The sequence below is a fragment of the Cervus elaphus genome, chromosome 23, assembly GCF_910594005.1.
Source record: "Cervus elaphus chromosome 23, mCerEla1.1, whole genome shotgun sequence".
NCBI lineage: Eukaryota > Metazoa > Chordata > Mammalia > Artiodactyla > Cervidae > Cervus > Cervus elaphus.
The window spans coordinates 78,583,758-78,607,797 of record NC_057837.1 but is presented as its reverse complement, the minus strand read 5'-3'; the positions used below and the strand labels follow the sequence as shown (position 1 = coordinate 78,607,797).

At 51.5% G+C, this 24,040-nt stretch overlaps 1 protein-coding gene across 3 annotated transcripts in view; it reads left to right on the top strand.

Annotated features, from left to right (window-relative positions):
* The window catches only part of ATP9A (ATPase phospholipid transporting 9A (putative)), a 122,345-nt gene that overhangs the window by 85,770 nt on the left and 12,535 nt on the right, over window positions 1-24,040 (top strand). For all 3 annotated transcript variants that reach the window (XM_043882984.1, XM_043882983.1, XM_043882986.1), the window contains exons 15-23: window positions 3,283-3,444; window positions 9,891-9,983; window positions 11,085-11,168; window positions 12,497-12,667; window positions 15,623-15,721; window positions 18,245-18,334; window positions 18,413-18,557; window positions 19,399-19,463; window positions 22,063-22,218. In XM_043882984.1, coding sequence (XP_043738919.1) covers window positions 3,283-3,444; window positions 9,891-9,983; window positions 11,085-11,168; window positions 12,497-12,667; window positions 15,623-15,721; window positions 18,245-18,334; window positions 18,413-18,557; window positions 19,399-19,463; window positions 22,063-22,218 — 1,065 coding nt within the window. The remainder of the gene's footprint in view (window positions 1-3,282; window positions 3,445-9,890; window positions 9,984-11,084; window positions 11,169-12,496; window positions 12,668-15,622; window positions 15,722-18,244; window positions 18,335-18,412; window positions 18,558-19,398; window positions 19,464-22,062; window positions 22,219-24,040) is intronic.

Sequence of the window (24,040 nt, the reverse complement as noted above, 5' to 3'; positions counted from 1 at the left end):
CTTGGCCCCCAGGGGTGAGGGTGGGGGGCGGTGGGGGGATGCTGGAGCTGAACGCAGGCTGAGAAGATACTTCCACGCCGGTGTAGTTCACGCTTCCCGGGAACACTTGCGCTGGTGCTTGTTTGAGATTTCCAGTTCTGCTTTCCCTCCAGCGCACTCCTGTGGAGTCTGCGCTGGGGGACCTGGGCTGGCTGAGGCCAGACCTGCCCCCGCAGCCCTGAAAGCCGCTTCCCGTTTTGGAGTTTCGGATCCTTTTTCTTTCTTCTTTTCTGGGTCAGCACTGCGGCTCCGTGGCTGCACGCGGGCTGTCCCTCGGTGCAGCAAGTGGGGGCCGCCTATCATTGCGGTGCACGGCTTCCCACTGTAAGGACCCTTCTCATTGTGAAATCTAGGGCCTGTGGGCTCAGTAGTCATGGCAAACAGGCTTAGCTGCTCCACGGCATGTGGAACCTTCCTGGACCAGGGATCAACGGCGTGTCCTCTGCATCAGCCTGTGGACTCTAACTGTAACACTGGACCACCAGGGAAGTCCTCTTGATTGACATTAAGAATAGGTTTTCGGGGACTTAGCGTATTTTCTTAAAGCCCAGTATTAGAGATTTTTCACATCATTTCAGAACAATTAAATATGTTTTTAAGGAGTGAAATAATAGTTGTTTAAATGCAAGGATGAAAAAAAAAAATCTCTTCCCTAGCAGTCATGTTAGAAAGCATCAGAGGAACAATTATTTTTTCTTTGTTATTAAATTGGTATGTAAAGGAGGATGTAAATTTAGTCAAGCTTTTGAGTCTTGTATAGACCTAGGTATTTATAATATCTCACATTGTATAGGGATATTTATTTACTTAATCAAAATTAAAGATGCTAAAAATAAAAGAAATACATGTACATGCTAAAATATTTCAGTAGTATACATGGAGAAAAGGAAAAGCTGGAAGGAGTTTCTCTTCATGTGTATTACCCAGTGAGCGTTTTAATGCACATGAAAGTGAAAGTCTCTCAGTCATGTCTGACTCTTTGCAACCCCATGGCCTATACAGTCCGTGGAATTCTCCAGGCCAGAATACTGGAGTGGGTAGCCTTTCCCTCCTCCAGGGAATCTTCCCAACCCAGGGATCGAACCCAGGTCTCCCGCATTGCGGGTGGATTCTTTTACTAGCTGAGCCACCGGGGAAGCCCAAGAATACTGGAGTGATCTCCAATGGATCTTCCCGACCGAGGAATCGAAGTGGGGTCTCCTGCATTGCAGATGGATTCTTTACTAGTTGAGCCTACTACTCAACGTTTTTCTCATATATATGGATGAGATTTTCAAAATATTTACTGATTCCTTTCATTTTAAACTTTGAAAGAAAATTGTTAGCAGATAAGACAGGCCATACTGAAATTCAGAGTGATTAGAACAAACAGTTACATGAATGCGTTTGTGAAGACTTAGGCAAGTTAGTACCAAAAAATAAATTATTACTTGGGACTTCCCTGGCAGTCCAGCGATTAAGATGCACCTTCCAGTGCAGAGGGTGTGGGTCCATCCCTGGTTGGGGAGCTGATATCACACACCTGTGGCCAAAAAGCCAAAGCATAAAACAGAAGCAATATTGTAATAAACTCAATAAAGCCTTAAAAACTGGTCCACATAAAAAAAAATATTACTTGATTAGCCCTCTCTTTGGAGGTGGAGGTCGGTGGGTACTAAGTGGTGGAGGTCGGCGGGGACTAGGAGGTGGAGGTCATGGGGATTAGGAGGTGGGCATGTTTGGGGGCTGTTACTCTGCCCCCGGTGCCTCCCGTCAACTTCCGATGGCGGTGGGGAGTCGGGTGGCCGGGCACTCCCTGAGGATGCGCTGATGTGCGTGCCCCTGTTTCAAGAACGGGCATCTGGATGGCCCCGGATGGGCACTCGTCTCGGGCCTCTCGCTTGGGTCGGCTGGGCCTCGGCTTAGAGCTCATCTCAGCCCATTAGCAGCCAGCTGGGAGCAGCTCCCCTCCCGTCCCTGAGACCGTTTCTTCATCCCCTCCACGTGGAGCTGGTTGGTAGTTCCTGCCTCCGTGGGCTCTTGTGACAAGTAAACACGAGGCTGTCCTTCATCCACCATAGCTCTTCATCCTTGCCCGTCCTCCACCACCCCCAGCCCGTCCCCCTTCCTGTGGCGCCGGGGTCGGGGCTGGGCGGTCGCCCCTTCCCAGCTCTCCTCTCTGTCTCCCCCTTTTCTACTTCTCTTTCCTTCTTTCCCTGAAGACCCGAGGCCAGCTTCATGTGCGGACATGTTTCACTTTCTTCACGGGTGTTTAAAACATGCAGCTTACTTGCTTACGTTGAAAAGTTGAGAATGCTTGGGGAGAAGGTCAGGTTTCTGGTTTTTCTTGAGAAGCTGGAAGCCGTGCCCACCCTGGACCCCCATTCCCGGGGGTTAACCGCCTCCAGCTGGGGCTCGGGCTCTGGCTGGCTGCTGTTCCCAGCAGTGGTCCTCACCTTGGAACCTGCATCCTCCATGCCTTTTGATGGGCAGCGAAGCAAGCCTTGCTCAGGCTGTGAAAACGTTTAGCTGGTGACAGGACCAGGCCCCCAGCAAGTGCAGAGGGCAGTGGAGGGCATGGCTGCGCACCAGGTAAACCCAGGTTCGGGCCCTGGAGCATCACCGCTCACAGCCTGGGAGCTTCTCCGAGCCTGTCTCCTCACCCTCGTCAGGCCTGCTGTGTGGGGTATGGTGGGGGTGATTCTCTGTCGGGGAGGGGGGCTGTCCCGTGCAATGTAGAACGTTTAGCAGTTCCTGGCCTCCGCCACAAGATGCCAAGAGCAAACGTCCACCCTCTGCTTGGCTGTAACACCCAACACTGCCCTCGCGGGCGGAGCTGCCCAGTGGGGAGCTCCTGTAGATCCCCTCCCAGTTGGGCTTTCGTGAGGTTTAATGGGGAGCCGGGGCGGGAGCCCCCCCACGCCCGCATCATGTGGCTGCTCTCCTGATATTTGCAGTTGGCTTGCTGCAGGTGCTTCCCGATGGGACCCCTGGTTGCGCTGGTCACCCTTGAACCTGCGTAGCTGTCTCCACAGTCTGGCTCGTGGCTGCTTTAGGGAAGAGGAGGCAGCCATGAGCCCTGGGCCCCCCCAGGCCTGAGCGGGGTGCTGGCGAGTCAGCGGGCCAGCGTGGCCTCCCCAGGGCTGCAGGCTGCGCTCAGGCTCACCTGTCTCCGCTTCCCCATCCACCTTCCTGTTCGTTCGCTTGACCTGTGTGCCAGGACGCCTGCATGTGTGTCTGACCTTCGGCCTGCGTCTCGTTTAGGTGGCCCTGGTGCAGTGGACCGAGAGCGTGGGCTTGACGCTGGTGGGCCGCGACCAGTCTTCCATGCAGCTGAGGACCCCTGGCGACCAGATCCTGAACTTCACCATCTTGCAGCTCTTCCCCTTTACCTACGAAAGCAAGCGCATGGGCATCATCGTGAGGGTGAGTTGTCTTTTGTTTATGGCTAAAAATTGTTTTTTATTTAAAAAAACAACACGCCTAAGTCTGGTGTGTGTCTCTGGCTGGGACACACACATTCTTTCTTCCCCTTTCTTTCCTCTCGTATTGCCTGTTGTTCAGACTAACAAGAGGGTACAGTTCCCTCTGCCGAAAGAGAATTTGTTCTTCAGTTGGACAGATCTCTGATAGCTGCTCAGCTTTTTGGTCAACCCAATTTCAGAGTGAAAGGTCTAATGAGTGTAGATTGGGCAACTCTTGGTAATAATACATTTCCCATTGTATATTCGTTCATTTAGTTAAAATATATTCTTTTCTATTGAGGTGAATTCATGATGTGGTTAATTTTTTACCACCTAGTACATTCATAATGTCGTATGGCCACCACTTCTGTTGAGTTTGCATCACCCCAGAAGGAAACCTCATAGCCTTAGGCAGTCACTCCTCAAACCTCCTTGCCTGTTGTCTTTGGAAGTCTCCAGTCTTCTTTCTGTCTCTAGGATTTACCGATTCTGGGTATTTCATATAAATGAAATCACACAATATTCCTGGCTTCTTTCACTTGGCCTCATGTTTTAGAGATTCATCCATGTTGCTGCATGTATGCATACTTCGTTCCTTTTTACGACTGAATAATATTTCTTGTTGATTATCCATTCACCCATGAGTGGACGTTTGGGTTGTTCCCACCTTTCGGTTATTGTGAATAGTTGGCTACTGTGAACACTCAAGTAAAAACATGTAAGTACCTATTTTCAGTTCTCCAGGATAGATGCCTAGCAGTGGAATTGTTGGGTCTGTTTCCCAATTGCTGGATAATTCTCTTTTAACCTTATGAGAAACTGATAAACTTTTCTGCAAAATGATGCATCTTTACATTCTACCAGGAGTGTGTGAAGTTCTGGTTTCTCTTCCTCAGTGCCTGTTATTTTTCATTTTCTTTTCTTTGTAGCCATCCTGATTGCTGTGAAGTGGCATTTCATTGTGGTTTTGATTTGCGTTTCCCTTTGGCTAATGATGTTGAGCATCTTGCCATGTTCTTACTGGCCACTTGTATTTCTTCCTTGGAGACATGTCTGTACAAGTCATTTGCCCACTTTTTAATTGGGTTGTCTTCTATCATTGTCTTGTAAGAGTGCTTTATATGGTCTAGGTCCCTTATCAGAGATATGACATACAAATATTTTCTCTCATTCTGTAGCTTATGTTTTTGTTTTCTTGATAAAATTCTTTTCATGCACATAAGTTATTCATTTTGATGAAGTCCAATTTATTTTTTTCCTTTGTTGCTCTTGACTTTGGTGTCATACCTAAGAGTCCATTGCTAAACCCAAGGTCATGAAAATTTACCCCCATATTTTCTTTGAAAAGTTTTTGTAGTTTTATCTCTTTAGGTCATTGATCCATTTTGAGTGATGTTTGTGTATGGTGTGAGGTAGGGGTTTTAGCTTCATTCTTTTGCCTGTGGATATAGAGTTGTCCCAGCATCGTTTGCTGCAGAGACTGTTGTTTCCCCATTGAATAGTCTTGACACCTTTATCGTAATAAAATATTTTCAGTGATTTTTCATTCATAGAATCACAAAAGTTACTGAAAAACATGTGATCACGCAGCAGCAAGTCATTTTGGCATTGATATTTCAGATTTTCTTTTTAAATTCTTTGAAACTTTTATGGAAGTACAACATACAGAGAGAAAGGTGCAGACTCCATAAATGTACAGCTTAAGTGTTTGGAAAATGAATACCGCTTGCCTGGCGCCCAGAAAAGGACAGAACCCCTCCACCGTCACGCCAGCAGCTCCCTTGTGCCTCTTTCTGGTTTTGCATCCTTCTTCCCCACGAGGGTATAGCCACTGTCCCATTCCTACCACTGACTGACTTTGTCTCTTTGAGCTTTATATGAAGGAAGCTGTAGATGCCCTTTTAAGTCGTACCTTAAAATTGCTTTTATTTTTAATTAGTTTTATTTCTTACAAACAAGTCTGATTTTTTAGAAATTAATTTTTATTGGAGAATAGATATACTTTTGGAGAAGGAAATGACAACCCACTCCGGCATCCTTGCCTGGGAAATCCCATGGACATAGGAGCCTGGTGGGCTGTATAGTCCATGGGGTTTTGCCAAAGAGTCAAACACGACTTGGTGGCTAAACAGCAGCAGCAGCAGACACACTTTTGGCTCATTCTGTTCTCAGAAGCGGGTCACTGGGTCCAGCCCCCACACTTGATGGGGGACGTGGGAGTCATTGACGAGGCCGCTTCTCCAGGTTAAAGTTAGGCGGGGTCCTGATGGTCCCGTGACACACAGCAGGAATGTGCCTTAAAACACGCTTTAAGGGGTTTTTATGTCCCTGATGCCAGTAAGTCCTCAGACTCCACTGGATGTATATCCTTGGCAGCTTCTAAGTGGGATGAGGGCTTTTTCTCCCTTGCAGTCCCTGCTTTCCCCACTGGCCTGCATCCTGCCTGCCCCACGCCTTCAGACCACGTCTTGACTTCATGTCTGATGTCAAGAACGTCCATGGCCTAGAAGCAGCCACATGAACCCTTTGGGTGGGTGTTTCCTGAGGAATTAGTCATTATCTCCTACTTTAATTTTGTTCCAGCCATTATTTTTCCAAGTTCTAGGGCCGCGGGCTCTGCTAGAGTCATTTGGGGGTTGAGTCATCATCAGATAGTCCCGATATCAGCTGTTCTAGAAGTGGGCCCTGTACGTCCCCTCCCTTGCGTGGCGAAGGGCTCTCATGCCCAGACTCGAGTCATAGTTTACGAGCCGTGACCCCTGGCTCTGCCCCCAGCAAGAATGGGGTGTATGTCTGGGATGCTGTTGGATGGGCAAATCTATTGTATTTTAAAATGGCGCTCTGTCCTTCCCAGGTAATACTTTAAAAAATCAGCATTCACCCAGCATTCAGAACAAATACATGTTAAAGCCGGGGATTAGAACCATTCATCTGTATTTTGACCACCCGAAGACTCACTCACTCTTGGCTTTTCAGGGAATTTCCCTTCTGATTTTTTCTCTAAGCATAAATGAGTGTAAATAGCCACACACATTTTTATCCAATTGATATCAAACTCTATCTAAAACTTGTAAACTCCCACCCCCTCCATTGACCGATAGGTATGCTGAAAATATTCTCCTGTCATTAAAACATCATTTTTATTATTTAATGCATGCTTAGTGTTCTGTTGGAAAAAACGTGGCATTATTTAGTCAAATATCCCTCTCTCAGATACTTAGGTAGTTTGTTGTTTCTTACTCCCAACAGTGAATCTGTGCACATCCATCTTTGTTTGACTGTCTTTAATGAAATGTGGATTATTTGGCTGATGTTTGTACTTCCTGACCCGTCTCCCTCTTTATCTTTGGTCTTGCCGAGTGCAGGTCAGGGCCGTGGGACTAGCTCACGTCTCTGCACAAACCTCACTGTCCTGTCTTCGCCAGACGTTTCTCATCCTGGAGCCATCTCACCCCCAGGGGACACGGGGACGTCTGGGGACATTCTTTGCTCGTTAGAACTCAGAGGATGCTGCCAGTGGCATCTCGTGGGTAGAGGCCCCGACAGCCTGCTAACGAAGAATGTTCCCGTCCCACGTGGTCGTCGGGCCAGGGCTGAGAAACTGTCCCAAGGTGTCCGTCTTTTCTGCCTGTTGTTTGTCCAGTTACTGGATGTGAGGTTTGCCCTCAGTTACCAAACGGTTCTCAACTTGATTTAGTGACTGTTGACAGTTACAGTTTCTTGTTTTTTTAAATTTTTCTTTATTTATTCGGCTCAGTTGTGTCTCAGTTACAGCACACGGGCCCTAGTTACGGCGCTCGGGCTTAGCTGCTCTTCAGCATGTGGGATCTTAGTTCCTCGAACAGGGATCACATTGGTGTCCCTTGTACTGCAAGGCGAATTCCTAACCTCTGGACCACCAGGGAAGTCCCCGTCAACCCTCAAGCACCTGTGAGCTCATGGACGGAACTGAGCAGTATCTTAACCCTCACAAAGCAAGGTCTGGTCTTTGCGTGAGTCTCTCCTGAGAGGGTTGGCCGGGTTCGAGAAGCCGGTTTCCTTGCAGCTTGTGTGTTTGGCTCGGGGCCGGCCCGCTGGTTTTGTTTTCGTTGTGTTACAAGATGTTCCGTCGCCCTCCCCACGCCCTTCCCACGTGGCGTGCCGAAGTCGTGTCGTCGGTAGAGATCGTACCCTTGTCGTTGTCTGAATAAAAGGAACCTTTGAACAGGTGCCAGAATCAGACCACAGTGGAAAAAGATGAGGCCCCAAAATGATGCAACGCAATGGGCAGACCTCTGTAAATTCACAGCGTAATCTTGCCATAACATGGGAACAAAGTAACCTCACGGTGAACTTGGTGGGAGGAAATGACCAACGGGAGGAGACAGGCGATACAGTATTTATATTGGCCGAGATGTCCAAGCTCTGTTGAGTCCCTTCTGGAGTAGAGGAAGCAGTGGTGGGGGGCATTATTTCCCACAACATGTTTAGGGTGAAGGGGAAATGAAACAAACAAAAAGAGAAACCTGATGCTTTCATGTTCAGACCCCATAGCTATCTTTGGCCCAGGTCACAAGCAAGCATAGATGCAATCCATCAAAGAAGCAGCCTGCATTTGTGATGCTTTTAAAATGCAGGTGCCTCTTCATGGCCTGTGGGTGCTTTTATGAGTAAGTATGCTGTTCGAAAAGTTGGTCAGTGATCAGAGGCGTTCAGAAGTTACTTTAGAAGATGAAACTACACCACTGATTTGGCGCTGGGTATTTATTTCCTCTTCCACGAAGAGCTTCCAGACATGCATTCTGGGCTCCATGGGGCAGTAGAATTTAGGCACAAGGGGTGGTGGTTGTGCTGTTACCCTTGCCCATCTTCACTGCCTCCAGGCTTCCTGTGATGAAGGTCACTGAGGAAAGAGTCGTGGGATAAGAATCAGCAATTTCACCAGCCGTTCCTTAAAGCCAGGGTTTCTCAACCTCTGCACTGTTGACGTCTGGGGTCGGATGAGCCTCTCTTGCAGGGACTGTCCTGGTCATCGTAGGCTGATTGATGTTATTCAGTTGCTAAGCTGTGTCCAACTCTTTGTGACCCTATGGACTGTAGCCTACAGGCTTCTCTGTCCATGAGATTTCCCAGGCAAGAATACTGGAGCAGTCTGCCATTTCCTTCTTCAGGAGATCTTCCCCACCCAGGGATCGAACCCACGTCTCCTGCATTGGCAGGCAGATTCTTTACCACTGAGCCACCCAGGAAGCCCGTAGGATGGTTAGCAGCATCCTTGTTCTCTAGCCTCTAGATGCTGGTAGCATCTCCGGGTTGAGACAGTCAGTTACTTGTCGAGATGTGTTGGAAGTCCCCTGGGGACAAAACCACCCTCATTCAGACCCCTGTTTTCTATAAGCAGTGCAACTGAAGGTCTTGAGGAGTTCCTGTCACTCCAACAGGAATGATAACACTGGGTCAGCAGTTTCTGTAGATGTTGGCCCTTTGCTTTCTGCTCTATGTAGAGTATCTCACTTAAGCCCCAACAAACCGTGTGGTAAGAGTTGTTAGGATCCTGGCTTTATAGAGGAGGAAAGTGAGGTCTAGAGAGGAGAGGTAGTTTGTCCAGGTGCACACAGCCAGGAGCTGGTGCTGGGTCTAAGCATTTGATGCCTGGGCTGCGATGTTACCCTCTCCCCAGAACATCTGGTCAGTGTGGACTGAGACTCTGTGTACCTTCTTCTCTAGCTGAGTCCTCGACTCGAGGGCTGAGCCAAGGTCCAGCTGGACCTCAGCTAAGGTTCAGCTTTACCTGGATCATTGGTTCTCAGCTGAGGCGCTGTATCCTCCAGGGGATGTTGGTTCATATCTGGAGAGATTTTGGTTGTCATCATGGGGCCTGCTGCTGGTATCTAGCGGGTGGAGGCCCAGGGATGCTGCAGGAGATAGTGCAATGCACAGTCCAGCCTTCTCGTGTCAGAGAATTCTCCAGCCCCTACCTAATGTTAATATCACCAAGGCTGAGAAACCCTGACCTCGAGAATTATCTCACTTCCCAAACTCTTTCCGGTAGACCACCTTTCAGCCACACTGGCAGTGCTGTGTATCGATTTAAAACGGTCTTACAGTGTGGGAGTCCATTCCTGTTAGAACAGTGATAACTGCAAAAACAGAGTTCTTCTGTCCTTTTGACATTGCTTTAGTCCTTTAATGATCTTCCAAGTGCTTTGAGTTTTCTTTTGTTTTCTGTGGCCTTTGCCCCAGAGTGAGCTCCCCCACCCCGCACCACCCGCCCCCTGTCTCGCTTTTCATCTCTGGCCAAGTGAGCAAACGCCGCGACATCTGCTGGGGAAGGATGGTGTGCGGCGCCTCTCACGGGCAGCGGGCACTGGTGCGGAAGGCGGGCTCCTCCTGCGTGTTCATTCTTCCCGCCCCCCGCCCCTTCTCTAGGATGAGTCAACTGGGGAGATCACCTTCTACATGAAGGGAGCGGACGTGGTCATGGCAGGCATCGTGCAGTACAATGACTGGCTGGAGGAAGAGGTGAGCACGACGCGGGACGCGGGAGCGGGGCCTGTTTCTGGGGCCTGTCCCCTGTGTGCAACGGGGAGGGGGTCCCTGTGTGCGTTTTCTGTGGTCGTGTAACAGGCCGCCCAATCGGCACTTCAGGCACAGCTCAGCCAGGCCCTCCGCTCAGATCTCGGGCCGGGGTCTCATCTGAAGGCTCGGCTGGGGCAGGACCCACTTCTGAGCTCACTTAGCGGTTGGGGGCGGGATTCAGCTCTGCAGTGGCCCCTGGATGGAGGCAGCCGCGCTCTTGGCCCTGTGGGTCTGTGCGTAGGCAGCATACACGTGGCCCTGGCTTTGTCAGAGGAGCAAGCCAGGGAACAGAGGTTAAACAGAAACCACCTTCTCTGAAACGACCTTCCTGCACTTTGCCACATTCTGTCTGTTGAGAACAAGGCCCTAGGTCCGTTGCATCCTCAGGGCAGGTGGTCATACAGGGATGTGGGTACCAGGAGGCGGGCATCGTGGGGCTCCGGCCCAGGCTGCCTTGTCCCGGGTTGTGATGTGGGAACTCGCCACAGCCTGGAGGGAAGGACCTGCCTGTGTCTCAGGCTGTTTCTGTGTCATCTCTCAGCTCCAGGTGAAGAAGTCACATTTTAAACTCAGTAATAAAAAATTCCTAGTTAGCAAGATAATAATCCCACATGCCAACAGGGGCCGGCCTTGCAGGTAACTCAGTTGACTGAGACAGGCCAGGATGTGTTTTCTGGCAGGGCCACACTGTGTGTGTTAAACATACTGGCAGCATACTGACAACTGTGTTTAATGGGAATAGCCGCCTTGCAGCGTCATTGACTGTGGTCATTTGGGAAAGTGCTTTTGTCAGAGGTTCAGTTTTTCCAATGAGGCAGAAATATCCAGATTTAAATCAGACTGCATTGACTTAAATTTTGAACCCCTTTTAGAAGGTTTGCTCAGGGAGACGGCTTTAGGAAAAAGCAGTGTTGTGACTTGCCAGGGGTCCTCCCTGGACTGAAAAGGGGGTCCCATCGGCCTCAGCCTCCAGCCAGCCCCAGGGAGAGGTGGGGACTCGGAGCTCTTGGGACGGCTCTCCGCTGACCGGGGTCTGCATTTCAGTGTGGAAACATGGCCCGAGAGGGGCTCCGGGTGCTCGTGGTGGCGAAGAAGTCTCTAGCAGAGGAGCAGTATCAAGACTTCGAGGTAAGGGGTTCTGTGGCTTTTCTGCTGGCTTTGAGCCCCGCCCCCCTCACCATCTTCCCTCCCTTCCTTCTGCTCTGGCCCAGACCCATGTCACTTCTGAGCACACCAGGTTCTTCTCTGTGCCTAGAATGCTCCTCCCTTGTGGAACTCCGTGGCCCCCCTCCCTTGCTGCCTTTGGGTCTCAGCTCAAAGGCTTCTTCCTCCGAGAAGTCTTCCTGTCTCCTCATCTAAGGTAGTCCCACCCCATCCCTTCCCACTGTCACCCTGTTGAGCTTTCTTCATTTGCATTTATCAACAGCTATAATATGATAACTTTGTTTATGTGTGTATTTCAACGTTCTTTTTAATGTCTTCTTTTTGGAATAAAATCATCTTGAGAGCAAAGACTTTATTGGTCTGGCTTGCTCTTGTACCCCAGCACTTAGGGTCGTCATTGTAAATCTTCTAGGAAATATGAAATGAAACCTTCAAATTTGAAATGGTAAACTTTCTTGGGGCTCTGATTTTTTTTAAGCTGTAGAAAGTACTGGATGTGAACTAGGTCGCTGACTTTCATAGCCAAGGCTTCCAGTATCAATCTGTCTTGTCAATTGTCACCCTGCCCCATGGACTGTGTGCCCCTTGAGGGGGTCCTTGTGCCGCCTGTCCTGGCACAAAGCTGAATGACTGTATTTGTGCGTGCCTGGGAGGGAGGGAGAGCAGGCTGCAGAGAGAGGCTTCTGGGCTCTTGCTCTGCTCCACCCAGAGAAGCTGGGCTTCAGTCTGTCCCGTTCACACGCGTGAGTTCTCTGTGAAGTTTGATTTAACAGGAGTTCTAGCCCTGATGCATTCTGCCGTTTTCTCAACTTCAAAGGCATATGCTTTGAAATGACTGTATCCTTGCTAACCGTATAAAGAGGGGATAAACAGATGGGTTGGGTCGATAGTCTTTGGAAGTGGGACTTCATCTTTAGACAACCTGGTTCTTGGTTACAGCGTATGTTTATGGGGGAGAGCCTACTGCTTTTTGAGGTCTAGAGGTGTGCTCATCCTTGTGAAAACTCAGTCCAGTTGGGGCTGTTATTGCCTCTTCATGGAGGAAGACAGCTGAGGCTCTGAGAAGTTTAGTGACCTGCTAGGAGCTGCACAGCAGGTGAGCGCAGAACAGAGGGTGGGACTCTGGTCTCTCCACCTCCGGTGTCTGGATTGATGAACTTGGAAGGAGGCCGAAGATCTCAGTTTCACCACTTTGAGGTTCACCCAGGGGCTGGGGTCACTGCCCTGTATGGGCCCGGCCTGCCTTGCACCTCCCCACCGCACGGCGTGACCGTGTTCCCTGCTTGTCCCAGGCCCGCTATGTCCAGGCCAAGCTGAGCGTGCACGACCGCTCCCTGAAGGTGGCCACGGTGATCGAGAGCCTGGAGATGGAGATGGAGCTGCTGTGCCTGACGGGTGTGGAGGACCAGCTGCAGGCGGACGTGAGGCCCACCCTGGAGACGCTGAGGAACGCCGGCATCAAGGTACGGCCAGCCTGCCGCCTGGCAGCAGATTCTGGGCTCAGACGAGGGGTCTCTTCAGTGGAGGGTGAAAATTAGAGATGGGGCAGAGGGTGGGAGCAGTGACCGGGAGCACAGGGCGCCAGCTTCGGACGGCGACCTGAGGCGCTCGTCCTTCCTGCTCTGACAGCCCGCTTCCCTTGCGCTGGTGGCTGCCCCTTTGCGCGCTGGGTTCCGTGAAGGCAGGACCGGGCGCTTCACCTTGGCTCAGGACCACGGTGTCCTGCACGCCTGGAGTGTCTGTTACATCCTTGTTGAGTGGCCGGCTAGCCCTCTGTGTTATGGTCTAGGCGAATGAACGACCACCTGGCAGAGTGACCGCCTGCCCCAGCAAACTCCCGTGTTTGCATTTTTGTCCTCGCCTGTTCGTGGGCCAAAAAGTTCATATCCAGTTGTTTAATCTGGAGAGGCCAGTAGAGGGCGTCTGGGGAGCAGGCTCCATCTCAGTGGACCCAAGAAAGGGATTAGCAAACTCATGGGTTAGAAAGTGAAAGTGTTAGTTGCTCAGTCCTGACCGACTCTTGTGACCCCATGGACTGTAGCCCGCCAGGCTCCCCTGTCCATGGAGTTCTCCAGGCAAGAATACTGGAGTGGGCTGCCATTCCCTGCTCCTGGGGATCTTCCCAGCCTAGGGATCGAACCTGGGTCTCCTGCACTGCAGGTAGATTCTTTACCATCTGAGCCACCAGGGAAGCCCTGTGGGTTAGAAGCTCCTGAAGATAACGTAGGTTAGCTACATTCCAGGGCCCCCGTCTGGCAGGAGTCCTTATGAGCAGGACGGTGTGAACAAGAGGGATGAGGCCTGCGGCATAAACCAGCTCCGGCCACCTTCTAGCCCACGGGGGCTCACACGTGTGTGGGCGTGTCTCATTGCACACCAGACTGTCACTTGTCTTTGGCCCACAGGCCTGGCTCATTGCAAGGAAATTGCCAGCGAGATCCCATTTCTGCACAAAGTCTGACGTCAGAGAGGCCCATTTCTGACGCCTTGGGGCCTGTCGTGTTTGTTCCTGCCAATTTCTAAAACCTCTCCTCTAGGAACCTGGGAGATTCCAAGTTTCTGCCGCTGGCTTTGTCCTGAGGTTTTTTCCCTCCTTAAAACCATTCTGTCCAAAAGCGATGTTTTATTCATTACATGTGTGCTGGACTTCTGCTGGTTTCCATCGTGAGAGGGGAGGGCGTGGAGTGTACAGTTAGGGGTCCGGCTAGCTTGTCATGAGGGTCTAACGTGTGGTCTTTCACAGGCCGGGAGGCGTTAGAACTTGGGAACTTCCACTTCCCTTCCCGGGTGCAGCCCCTCAGGCCGCGAGAGGTGGCTTCACATGCAGGCTCTCCTGCTGGAACCGCGGGCCTGGGACTGGAGCTTCCCCTCGGGGCCCCGCCTGTGTCCCGGCGTGGGGCACAGCCTCAGTGCGCTCAGGACTTTCCATGGTTTTCTGGAACTCTAGCCTTCTAGCTCCTGTCCCAGGGTTTGCTCTCTTACAAAGAACCCTGAAGACTGGCGCTGAACTGGGATCACATAAAACAATACTGTTATTTATTTTTAATTGGAGGATAATTGCTTTACAATATTGTGTTGGTTTCTGCCACACATCAGCATGAATCAGCCAGCGGTATACATATGCCCCCTCCCTCTTGAACAACAGCACTGTTTTTAAGACCAGGTGGGAGATGGAAGGAAAACATCACCATACCCTGGAGTCAAATCCAGAGGCAAGGGGCCCCCAGCAGGGCCTGGTGCCTTCATCCTGGCCATTTCACTGCCTGGGGGTTCAAATCCTGCCTCCCCACCGATGACTTCTGTGGTTCTTGACTGGTGGCCTGACTTCACAGCGCCTTTGTTTCCTGCCTCAAGGGTTTGTGAAGGGACAGCGCCCTGAGCACTTGGTTAAATGCACAGCGCTGAAGCGGTGCCTGGCACAGTGAAGAACCTTCACGGTCATTTTCTTCCCTGCTCTTCCCCTCGTGCCGAGGTGTCCCTGTCCCATGACTCTTAAGGTGCCCCCACCCCACCACCCCTCCTGGGAGCAGAGAGAACAGAGAGTTAATGAGTGAACAAGCGGAGCAGGAAGCACATTGGTTTAGACTCTGCAGGTCTGGGTTCTGGGCCTGGTCGGGACAGGGGCCAGTTGTGTGACCTTGGGGATCTCACCCACCCTCTCTGAGCCCACAGCAGTGAGACGCAGAGTGTTCTGTTACAAGGTGACGCGGAGCCTGGCGTGTTCACTGTGGGCAGTTCACAGTTAGGGTGAAGCTCCCTGGGGCTTCCCTGTTGGAACCCTGTTGACGGTGAAGACTCTGCCTGCAATGCAGGAGACTCAGGTTTGACCCCTGGGTCAGGAAGATCCCCTGCAGAAGGGAATGGCTACCCACTCCAGTATTCTTGCCTGGAGAATCCCATGGACGGAGGAGCTTGGCGGGCTACAGTCCATGAGGTCGTGAAGAGTCAAACAGGACTGAGCAACTAAACACTTTCACTTTCAAGCCCCCTGAGATCACACAGGGGCATCTGACTCCGTAGAAAGACCCCATGTAACGTGACAAATCAGTGTTTCTTGTAGGACATGGACGTGTGATCCCCCATCCATACAGCCTTCACCTTTGTTGAGATTATTTATTGCTTTAAGAAAAATTCCCAGAAGGGGGATCAGGAGGGCAGAGGTGGGCTTCACGGTGTCTGCCAGAGCACGTGCCGTTTCCCGAAAGCGCTGCACCAGCTTTTGCTCCTCCCGCAGCGGGCGCACAGGGTCTTGAAGCCCTTGAACCAGGGCTTTCCCTGTGGTGCTTCGGGGACATTGTAAGCCTCGAGGTGGTTGGAGCTCATCGGTTCAGCATGACGTGTTTGGAAACGCAGCTGACGTGGGCGACAGGCCGGCTTGAAGGCTAACCGAGGGGACGTCCTCCCTGCGGTCATTTCAGGTTTGGATGCTGACGGGGGACAAGCTGGAGACAGCCACGTGCACGGCGAAGAACGCACACCTGGTGACCAGGAGCCAGGACGTCCACATCTTCCGGCCGGTAGAGTGTCCTCTGCCTCTGGGCGGGGGCAGGCGGGGGCGGGACACTGTGTTTTCCGGCCTGTAAAGGGTCCTCTGCCTTGGGGCAGGGGCAGGGCGGGGGCGGGACACTGTGTTTGCCCTGTAACCTCATAATCTCACGTGGGCCCCTCTAGGGAGAGGGGAAGGACGTTAACCACCGAGGGTGGGGGGAGCTCAGGGCACTGGTTTGGGTGGAGTTACAGAATGGCCTGGGTGAGGCTGAAGGATTCCTTCTGGAGGTGGTGCAGAGGCTCCTGGTGACCACCCCGCGTTAACCCATGTCCTTGACCTGCGGGGGGCCGTGGTCCCTTGGAGAAGCTGACGGGATGCAGATAAGCTCATACACGTGAAACTGTGCAGATGAGTCTAGGGTTTCACTGAACCCTTGAAAGCCAAGTCCTCGGATAGGAGATAAATTCGAGATCACAGATACTGGCCTGTCTGCCTTTCTGAAGGAAACCACTGAGGAGCCTTTAGGAGGAGGCATGGTGGGTGGCAGAGGAGGACGCCCTGCCCTGGTGGAAGCCCTTGGCCAGACAGTGCAGGCAGGGGGAGCCGCTCCCGGGCGCGAAGCCGAGGACTGTGATCGGCTTTACTGGGTCGCGGGGCGAGAGCCACCGGGTCTCCTCTGGGGCCAGATATCATGGTCCTGCTTATCTGCCAGCAGAGCCAAACAGCTGGGGGTTCTCTAGATGTTCTGCGGCTCTCCCCCACAGCCACCCCTGCCGTTGGTCCATAGCACGTTGAAGCTTTAAGAAATCTGGCAGTTTCTGGAATAGCCCAACCAGCATCACGTAGAGGCAGATACAGCGGCTCCTCACTACCCATGGATTCCGCACTTGCAAGTCTGCCCCAAAAATCAGCACTGGAGCTGCTTCAGAGTTGTATGTGGACGTGCACAGTGGCGTCACCTGACGAGCAGCTTCCCAGCTGAGGCGGAGTCAGGCGACGCTCTGCCATCTCGTCTCAGCCCTCAGTAGATGCACGGGCCCTTCCGTCTGTTCACTGCCACCTGCAGTTTCACGGTTTGAGATGGTCCCCAGCGCAAAGCTGAGTACTGACCATGTCCCTGAGTGCAAGAAGGCTGTGCCGTACCTCCCAGAGATAGCTTCCTTCGGGTGTGAGTTACGGTCCTGTTGGCCATGAGTCTAGGGTTAATGAATCAACTATACCTATGTATATTACTAAAAAAAAACTTTGAGGTATAGTTGATGTACAAAGTTATATGTTTCACATGTGCAACATAGTGGTTTATAGTTTTTTAAATGGCATATGGAGAAGGAAATGGCAACCCACTCCAGTATTCTTGCCTGGAGAATCTCATGGACAGAAGACTCTGGTGGTCCATGGGATCACAAAGAGTCGGACATGACTGAAGCAACTTGGCATGCACTACATTTATAATTATAAAGTATGGGCTAGATTCCCTGTGTTACACAGTAGAGCCTTGTAGCTTATTTATTTTATGCATAGTAGTTTGTATCTTTTAATCCTTTACCCCATCTTGCCCCTCCTCTTCCCTCTCTTCACTGGTCACAATGTGTTCTCTGTATCTGTCTCTTTATATTCATTAGTTTTATTTTTCAGATTCCACATATAAGTGACATCGTACAGTATTTATCTTTGACTTATTTCAGCAGTATATATTTTCAAAGATGTCTTTAAACTGAGACATGTAGAAAGCAAGCTTGTGTATTGACGAACGGACAAAAATATTGTGACCAGAGGCTTGCAAGAGCCTAGCCCTGTATCTTTCCCAGGAGCAGGGGTTCAGTAATCACGAACTGAGTGTTCACAGCGATTTTATAGAGCCTAACTGTTGCCCATAATGAGAACACACTGTATGTGCTAGGATTCAGGGGTGGCAGACTATGGCCTGTGTGCTGGTCACCTGTTTTTGTAAATAAAGTTTTATTTAAATGCAAGATCTGCCCATCTGTTTAGGATTATCTGTGGCTGCTTTGGCAGCGTAGCAGCAGAGTGGGGTAGTTGAGGCAGACTGTGTGGTCCACAGAGCATATCGTATTTAACATCTGATTCTTTATAGAAGAGCCAGCCACCCTGCTGGAAGCCTGGCTTCCGAGGCCTGCTCTGAAATGGACTGGCTCTGCTCCTCTAGCCAGAACACACCGTGCCCTGCCTCTGTTTCCTTGCACCTGCAGTGGAGCCTGGAAGAGCCCTGTGGGAAATACAGAGGGTGGAAGTGTAGGAACAGCGCTTAGCACGGTGCTGGGCACAGATTGAAAGGACGCTGGCTTTTTGCTCTCCCCTTGATTACGTGGTCCCAGCCTTCCTGGGGGCAACATGAGGGGACGGTTGGTGTGCAGACCCCCGTGATTCCCACAGCCACAGCAAACAGGGGCTGCTCTGGCTTGGGGGTCGGTGGCAGGGGAGGGTGGGGTTCTAGGCGGGGGACCTGGCCCTCACGGGGCTCCAGGAGGTCGCTGCTTGTTGTTCCCAGCGGCTCGGAGTGCAAGGCCTCCTTCACCGCCTTCCCTTCCAGGTGACCAACCGCGGCGAGGCACACCTGGAGCTGAACGCCTTCCGCAGGAAGCACGACTGCGCGCTGGTCATCTCCGGAGACTCCCTGGAGGTGGGCGTGGGGACCCCGGGAGCTGCCCTGGGGGCGGGGGGACCGTGGCCGACCCAGCCCCTCTCCCCTCGCCGCCAGGTATGCCTCAAGTACTACGAATACGAGTTCATGGAGCTGGCCTGCCAGTGCCCAGCGGTGGTCTGCTGCCGCTGCGCGCCCACGCAGAAGGCCCAGATCGTGCGTCTGCTCCAGGAGCGCACCGGGAGGCTGACCTGCGCAGTAGGTAGGCCCGCGGCCGCGCCCGCGCACCTGCGGGGGGCGGGCCCCACGGCTGCGCGTGACCCTGCAGGGGACGCCCGGTGACCTTCGGGGACTGGGCCCCAAGGCCGCACGCTGCAGGTTCCCAGGCCCCTTGACCCAGGCCATGACGTTTATACCCCTTACCCCCTTTGGCCCTGTTTCTGTCGTCATAATTTTCAAACACTTCTCCCTGAGAGAGCGTCCAGGAGGACGCTGAGGGCGTCCAGGCCTTCCTCCTGGGTTTGTGCCTTCAGTAGTGACCCCAGCGCAGCAAAGCCCCGGCGTGAAGAAGACCACACTGCCGAGCGGGGTCTGGGTTCAGTCTGCCGGTTTTCCCTAGCTGGGGGTCCACGGGGGTCCTCGTTTCCCCATCTGGAGCTGGTCTGCTCATCGGTAGAATGGGAGAGGTCCCGAGGTTCCTTCGAGAGGTTTCAGAAGGGCGGTAGCCTTGCAAGGCGCCTGCTGGAATCACAGTAAGCCGGGCAGCATCTGTCATCGCTATTGATAACGGGACCCCCGCACTTCGGAGGCAGGGCCCGAGGGGCTGTAGACCCCCACGTGGTGTGGACACAGTCCCCTTGCTCAGTGACTCAGCGGCCAGGCCCCTCGGCCAGTCGCCGGGTCCCTCTGACTCTCAGCTCCTCTGCCTGTAAACAAAGCAGCTGATCCCGCAGCTTGTTGCAGAGAGACTGAGTGGGCAGAACAGAACAGAAACTTAGCCCGCGACGGGAGGCCGAGGTGGACCAGACTGTGAAGGAGCCGTGAACGGCGAGGTGGTTTCTCGCCTCTCCCCCCTTGCTGACCTTGCCCTCTGATCTGTGCAGGCGACGGTGGCAATGACGTCAGCATGATCCAGGAGTCAGACTGCGGCGTGGGCGTGGAGGGAAAGGTGAGCACGCATCGGGCACGCTGATTTCGCCCGGGGGTCCACATTAGGGTGTTAGGTAGTGGTCCTCAGGACGGCAGAGGGGAGCCACTCTGCTCCACCAGCTGGGCTTTCTCTTTCCCTCCGAGATGCAGCTTCAATGCTTCTGGAAATTCTCGATTAGAATTACAGAGCCTAAGGAACCAGGTATGGTAATTACTTGGTGTTACTGTGAAAGAGATCCGTGTCACCGTATCTTACAGACCAATGCTGAGTCTCTGCTTGCCCAGACCTAATCTCTTTTGAAGTGTCTTCCTGCACTCTTAGGATGCAGCAACGTCCTCCAGCCCTCCCTGGCAGTGCTGTGAGTAACGCGTCAGTCACCGCACTGTGGACCGCCTCTCAGGGGTTATGGAGGAATGGGGCAGTGTTTGCCCCTCCCTAAAATGCTGTGGCAGCTGCAGGTTTTTAAAGGTTGTGTGTTACAGTCGTTTTTCTTTTTCCTTCCCTGTCAGCTGTGTGCCTTCCACTAATAGTTTGCCCTGCCCTCTGTCCTGTGTGACTTGAGATGACCGTAGGCCAGAAGGTTGGGCCCACATTTGTTAGCTCTGTGTTTGGAGTGAGAGTGTGGAGGCCTTGAATGAAGGCCAGAGATGTGCTCTCTGCATTTTGTCCCATGCATTCATGCATCTGGATTTTCCACCAATTTTTTTTCCTTTCCACCTTTTTCCCCTGGTTTTCTGGTTCTCATCCAGTTGACAGTTGCTTGAAGTTATAGAGCTAACTGATCCTTGAAGAAGATGTTAGGTCTAAAATCTGTATGATTCCTTTAATGCAGGTTGTAAGAAGCACAGTTGAGGTTAATAGATGGAATTCTTTACACAATGCTGTATAGTACGAGAACATTTTCTCTTCTGTTAAAAATTATAGTCTGCTTCTTTAGTCTTTTGGAGTATAAAAGTGACAAGTGCTTACAGTAAAAAAGCCACAACAATGTAGAAATGGGTAAAATGCATTTTTTCTTTTAGACAGCTGCATCAAACTAGTAACACTGATTATTCTCCTAGAATTTTTCTCTGTGTGTTTACTACTTGTCATGGGAATGTATATAATTTATATGTACACACACAAATATACGTGGGATTCCTAGGTGGCTCAGTGGTGAAGAATCTGCTTGCCAAGCAGGAGACGCAGGTTCAATCCCTGGGTTAGGAAGAGCCCCTGGAGGAGGAAATGGCAACCCACTCCAGTGTTCTTGCCTGGAAAATGCCATGGACAGAGGAGCCGGGTGGGCTACAGTCCACGGGGTCGCAAAGAATCAGATATGACTTAGCGACTAAACAACAACAACATGTATACGTACACCTTACACACATATATATTGTTCTCATGTATAATTTAACATTTAAAACATTATACTATGTTTTTTTTAAATGAAACTTGCCTAAATCTGCTGTAGCTTAGATTTCTTTGTACATCAGTTTGTTGTTCTTAGATTTCTTTATACATCAGAACACGTAGATCCATCATTTTGTATATTTCCTCAAACTTTGTTTTGAAAAATGTAACTCCCTCAGAAGAGTCGAGCTAGAACAGTGAGCCCCTGTGTACTCTCTGCTTTAATTCACGTTATTGGCGTTTGTCACGTTCTCCCCAGTCCCCTCCCCTGAATCAGCTGAAAGTAGTTGCTGATATGTTACCCTCAGCGCTTCAGCCTGGATCTCTGTGTTTCTACATGAGGGAAATAGCATCAAAAAAAGTGTAACATGACACGATACTGTTATATAATATTCATGGTCTCATTTCTCCAGTGGGCCCCAAAATGTTTAAAAAAGAAATCTCCAGGAAGCAGTGAAGGCTCACACACTGCATTTGTTTGCATGTCATGTCTCTGCACTCTTCTCTAGTGGAGAATACTTCTCTCCGTCTGTTTTGTGGGAGAGGCGGTGTGTTTCAGGACACTCATTTTTGAAACATGCAGGGCAGTTGGAGAACCATCCCATGACGTCCGTGGGGCAGGTGGATTTGCTTATGGTTCTGTGTTTTGGTGTACGGCGTACATAAGAGGGGCTTGTGCCTCCCTGTTTAACCACGCCAGGAGGCCGTGACGTCCGTCTGTCCCGTTGATAGCGTCTGCTGTGTACCTTTGAAAGAATCCCGTAATACGGCTGCGCTCTAAGTTATTTCCAGTTCTATGAATGTGCAAAGCTGTGTTTGGGAATGTTCAATTTGGTATCATTGGTAGCATCAGCCCCACCCCCCGATATGTTTAACTCTTAAGGGAGCTGAGTGCTGACAGCCTATCTTGGAATGATTCTTTGCTCCTGACTCCCATTATGGGTTGGGCCTAACCCCCAAGGCTTAATACTAGATCCATTTGACCTCCCAATTGTGACTATCTGTGCTTGGGAATGTTTTTTATTTAAATAAATTCCTCTCTTAAAATCACATTTAGACTCAGACCACCAACTGTGTGTAGCTGGAAGCCAAAAGAATTTCTCTATTGAAATTCTTCAAAGATCCCCTTACCAGTGTCTTGCTTTTTCAATTAAAAAAAAAATATGTGTTTGCCTTGACCCGCCCCGTGCTTCTGATGGTGCCCGCTTTCGACGTCCGGTCCCAGGAGGGCAAGCAGGCTTCACTGGCCGCCGACTTCTCCATCACTCAGTTCCGGCACCTCGGCCGCCTGCTCATGGTGCATGGCCGCAACAGCTACAAGCGCTCAGCCGCCCTCAGCCAGTTCGTCATCCACAGGAGCCTCTGCATCAGCACCATGCAGGTGGGTGGGCGGGCGCAGCGGGGGCCGCTGTGCAGAGCGCCGGAGAAGCAGCAGGCCCCCTTTGGAACGGTTACCCCGCCGGGCCAGTTCCAGCCCGCCACTCTGCACTGCCCCCGCCCCCCCAGCTCCGAAAGAGCTCCGAGCGCCTGCCTGGAGCCCTCCTGTGTGGGGGCCGAGGCTATGCTTGCCCTGCAGAGCCTCAGCGGTGGGGCCTGGCCGGGCACGAGATGGACAGAGGTGTAGGTGACCTGGGTTCGTGCATCGGGATGAGTTGCCAGAGGGAAGGATGCAGAGGTAAACACCAAATGAACACTCCAGCTCGGAGTTTTCCACATGCAGAATCAAGGACCTACAGAGAGCAGCCATCAGTGAACAGTGTGTTTTTTTGAGAGCATCCTGTACCGTGGGTTGAGTGTTCACAATGCAGGGGCTCTTGAGGTCTTCCCTGTGGTCTGTGCCCATTCTACAGATGGGGAGGCTGAGCCTCAGTGAGGGCGAGAAATTGGTACCGTATCCCTCAGGGATTTAGTCTACCTGGGCAGGGGGCCCTGGTACCTGCCCTGTTAGTCCCGGGACCCCCCTGCCCTCCATTGTGGGGGGTGGGTGTTGCCTCCACCGAAGGGGGCGCTTAGTGAGGGCGGTGCAGCCAGGGCACCTCAGCTCTGCCTCCAGCGCAGCCCGGCTGGGAGTCCCGTGTGCCCATCCCAGTCAGTCCTCGGGGAGCTGAAAGAGTCGGATATCCTCAGTCGTTTCCGACTCTTTGTGACCCTGTGGACTGTAGCCCATCAGGCTCCTCTGTCCGTGAAGTTCTCCAGGCTAGAATACTGTCCTGGGTTGCCATTTCTTACTCCAGGGGATCTTCCTGACCCACGGGTCAGACCCAGGGAGTAACATCTTGCTTTTTCACAGAGGATTCTAGAATGTATAAGGTATCTTCCCATCTTCTGTCTCCCCAGCTCCTTCATAGTCTGTCCTCAGGCCGCGGCAGTGAAGTCGTATTAGGGAGGAGGCCCAAAGCGGGAAAACATTTTGGGTCTTGAACATCTATTGGCTGATTTTCTCCTTGGGCATTTAGGTAAAAAAGAACCCCAGTTAAATGGTGAGAACTTAGGGATGGTACATCTTGGAACCCGTATCCCCAGGTGTCTCTTGAGACCTTGAGCAAGTCACGTTACCACTCTGGGATTCAGTCTTTCCACCTGTCAAGGGGGCATCACTCTGTTCAAGGGTCTTGGCTCTTGCCCCGCAGAGAGGGCTACTTTGAGAAGCAGAGAGTTTTATTAAGGCATCAAGTGCTGAAGGCATCCTTACCATCATTAATAAAAGCAAAACAGGCTAATGTGTAAACCTAAGGTGAGGTTTTATCCTTTTACTTTTTTTATTGTGGTAAAAGTCACATAATATAAAACCTTATTTTAACCACATTTAACTGCACACATTAGTGGCGCTGAGTACAACATTCTCACAGTTGTGCAATTCTCATTATCATCCATCTCCTGAACTGCTCACTTTTCTAAACTGAAACTCTGCCCGTTAAACACCAGCTCCCCATTCCTCCTCCCAGCCCCTGGAATCTCCCCGTGCACTTTCTGACTCTCTGAATTTGACTGTTCTCGGTTAAGGTGGTGTTTTAAGGTGGGAAAGGTGTTTAATCATATGCAAAAGACACCCTCCTTCAGGCTCGAGTGGTGCTGCCTGATGTACAGGAGAATCCACCCTCCACTGGCTTTGTCTGTGCCTTTGCGGGGGAGGGCTGGGGGTGGTTATATTTTCAATATCTATTGCACTTATGAGTGAAGGAGCTTTAAAGTGATTTTCATCA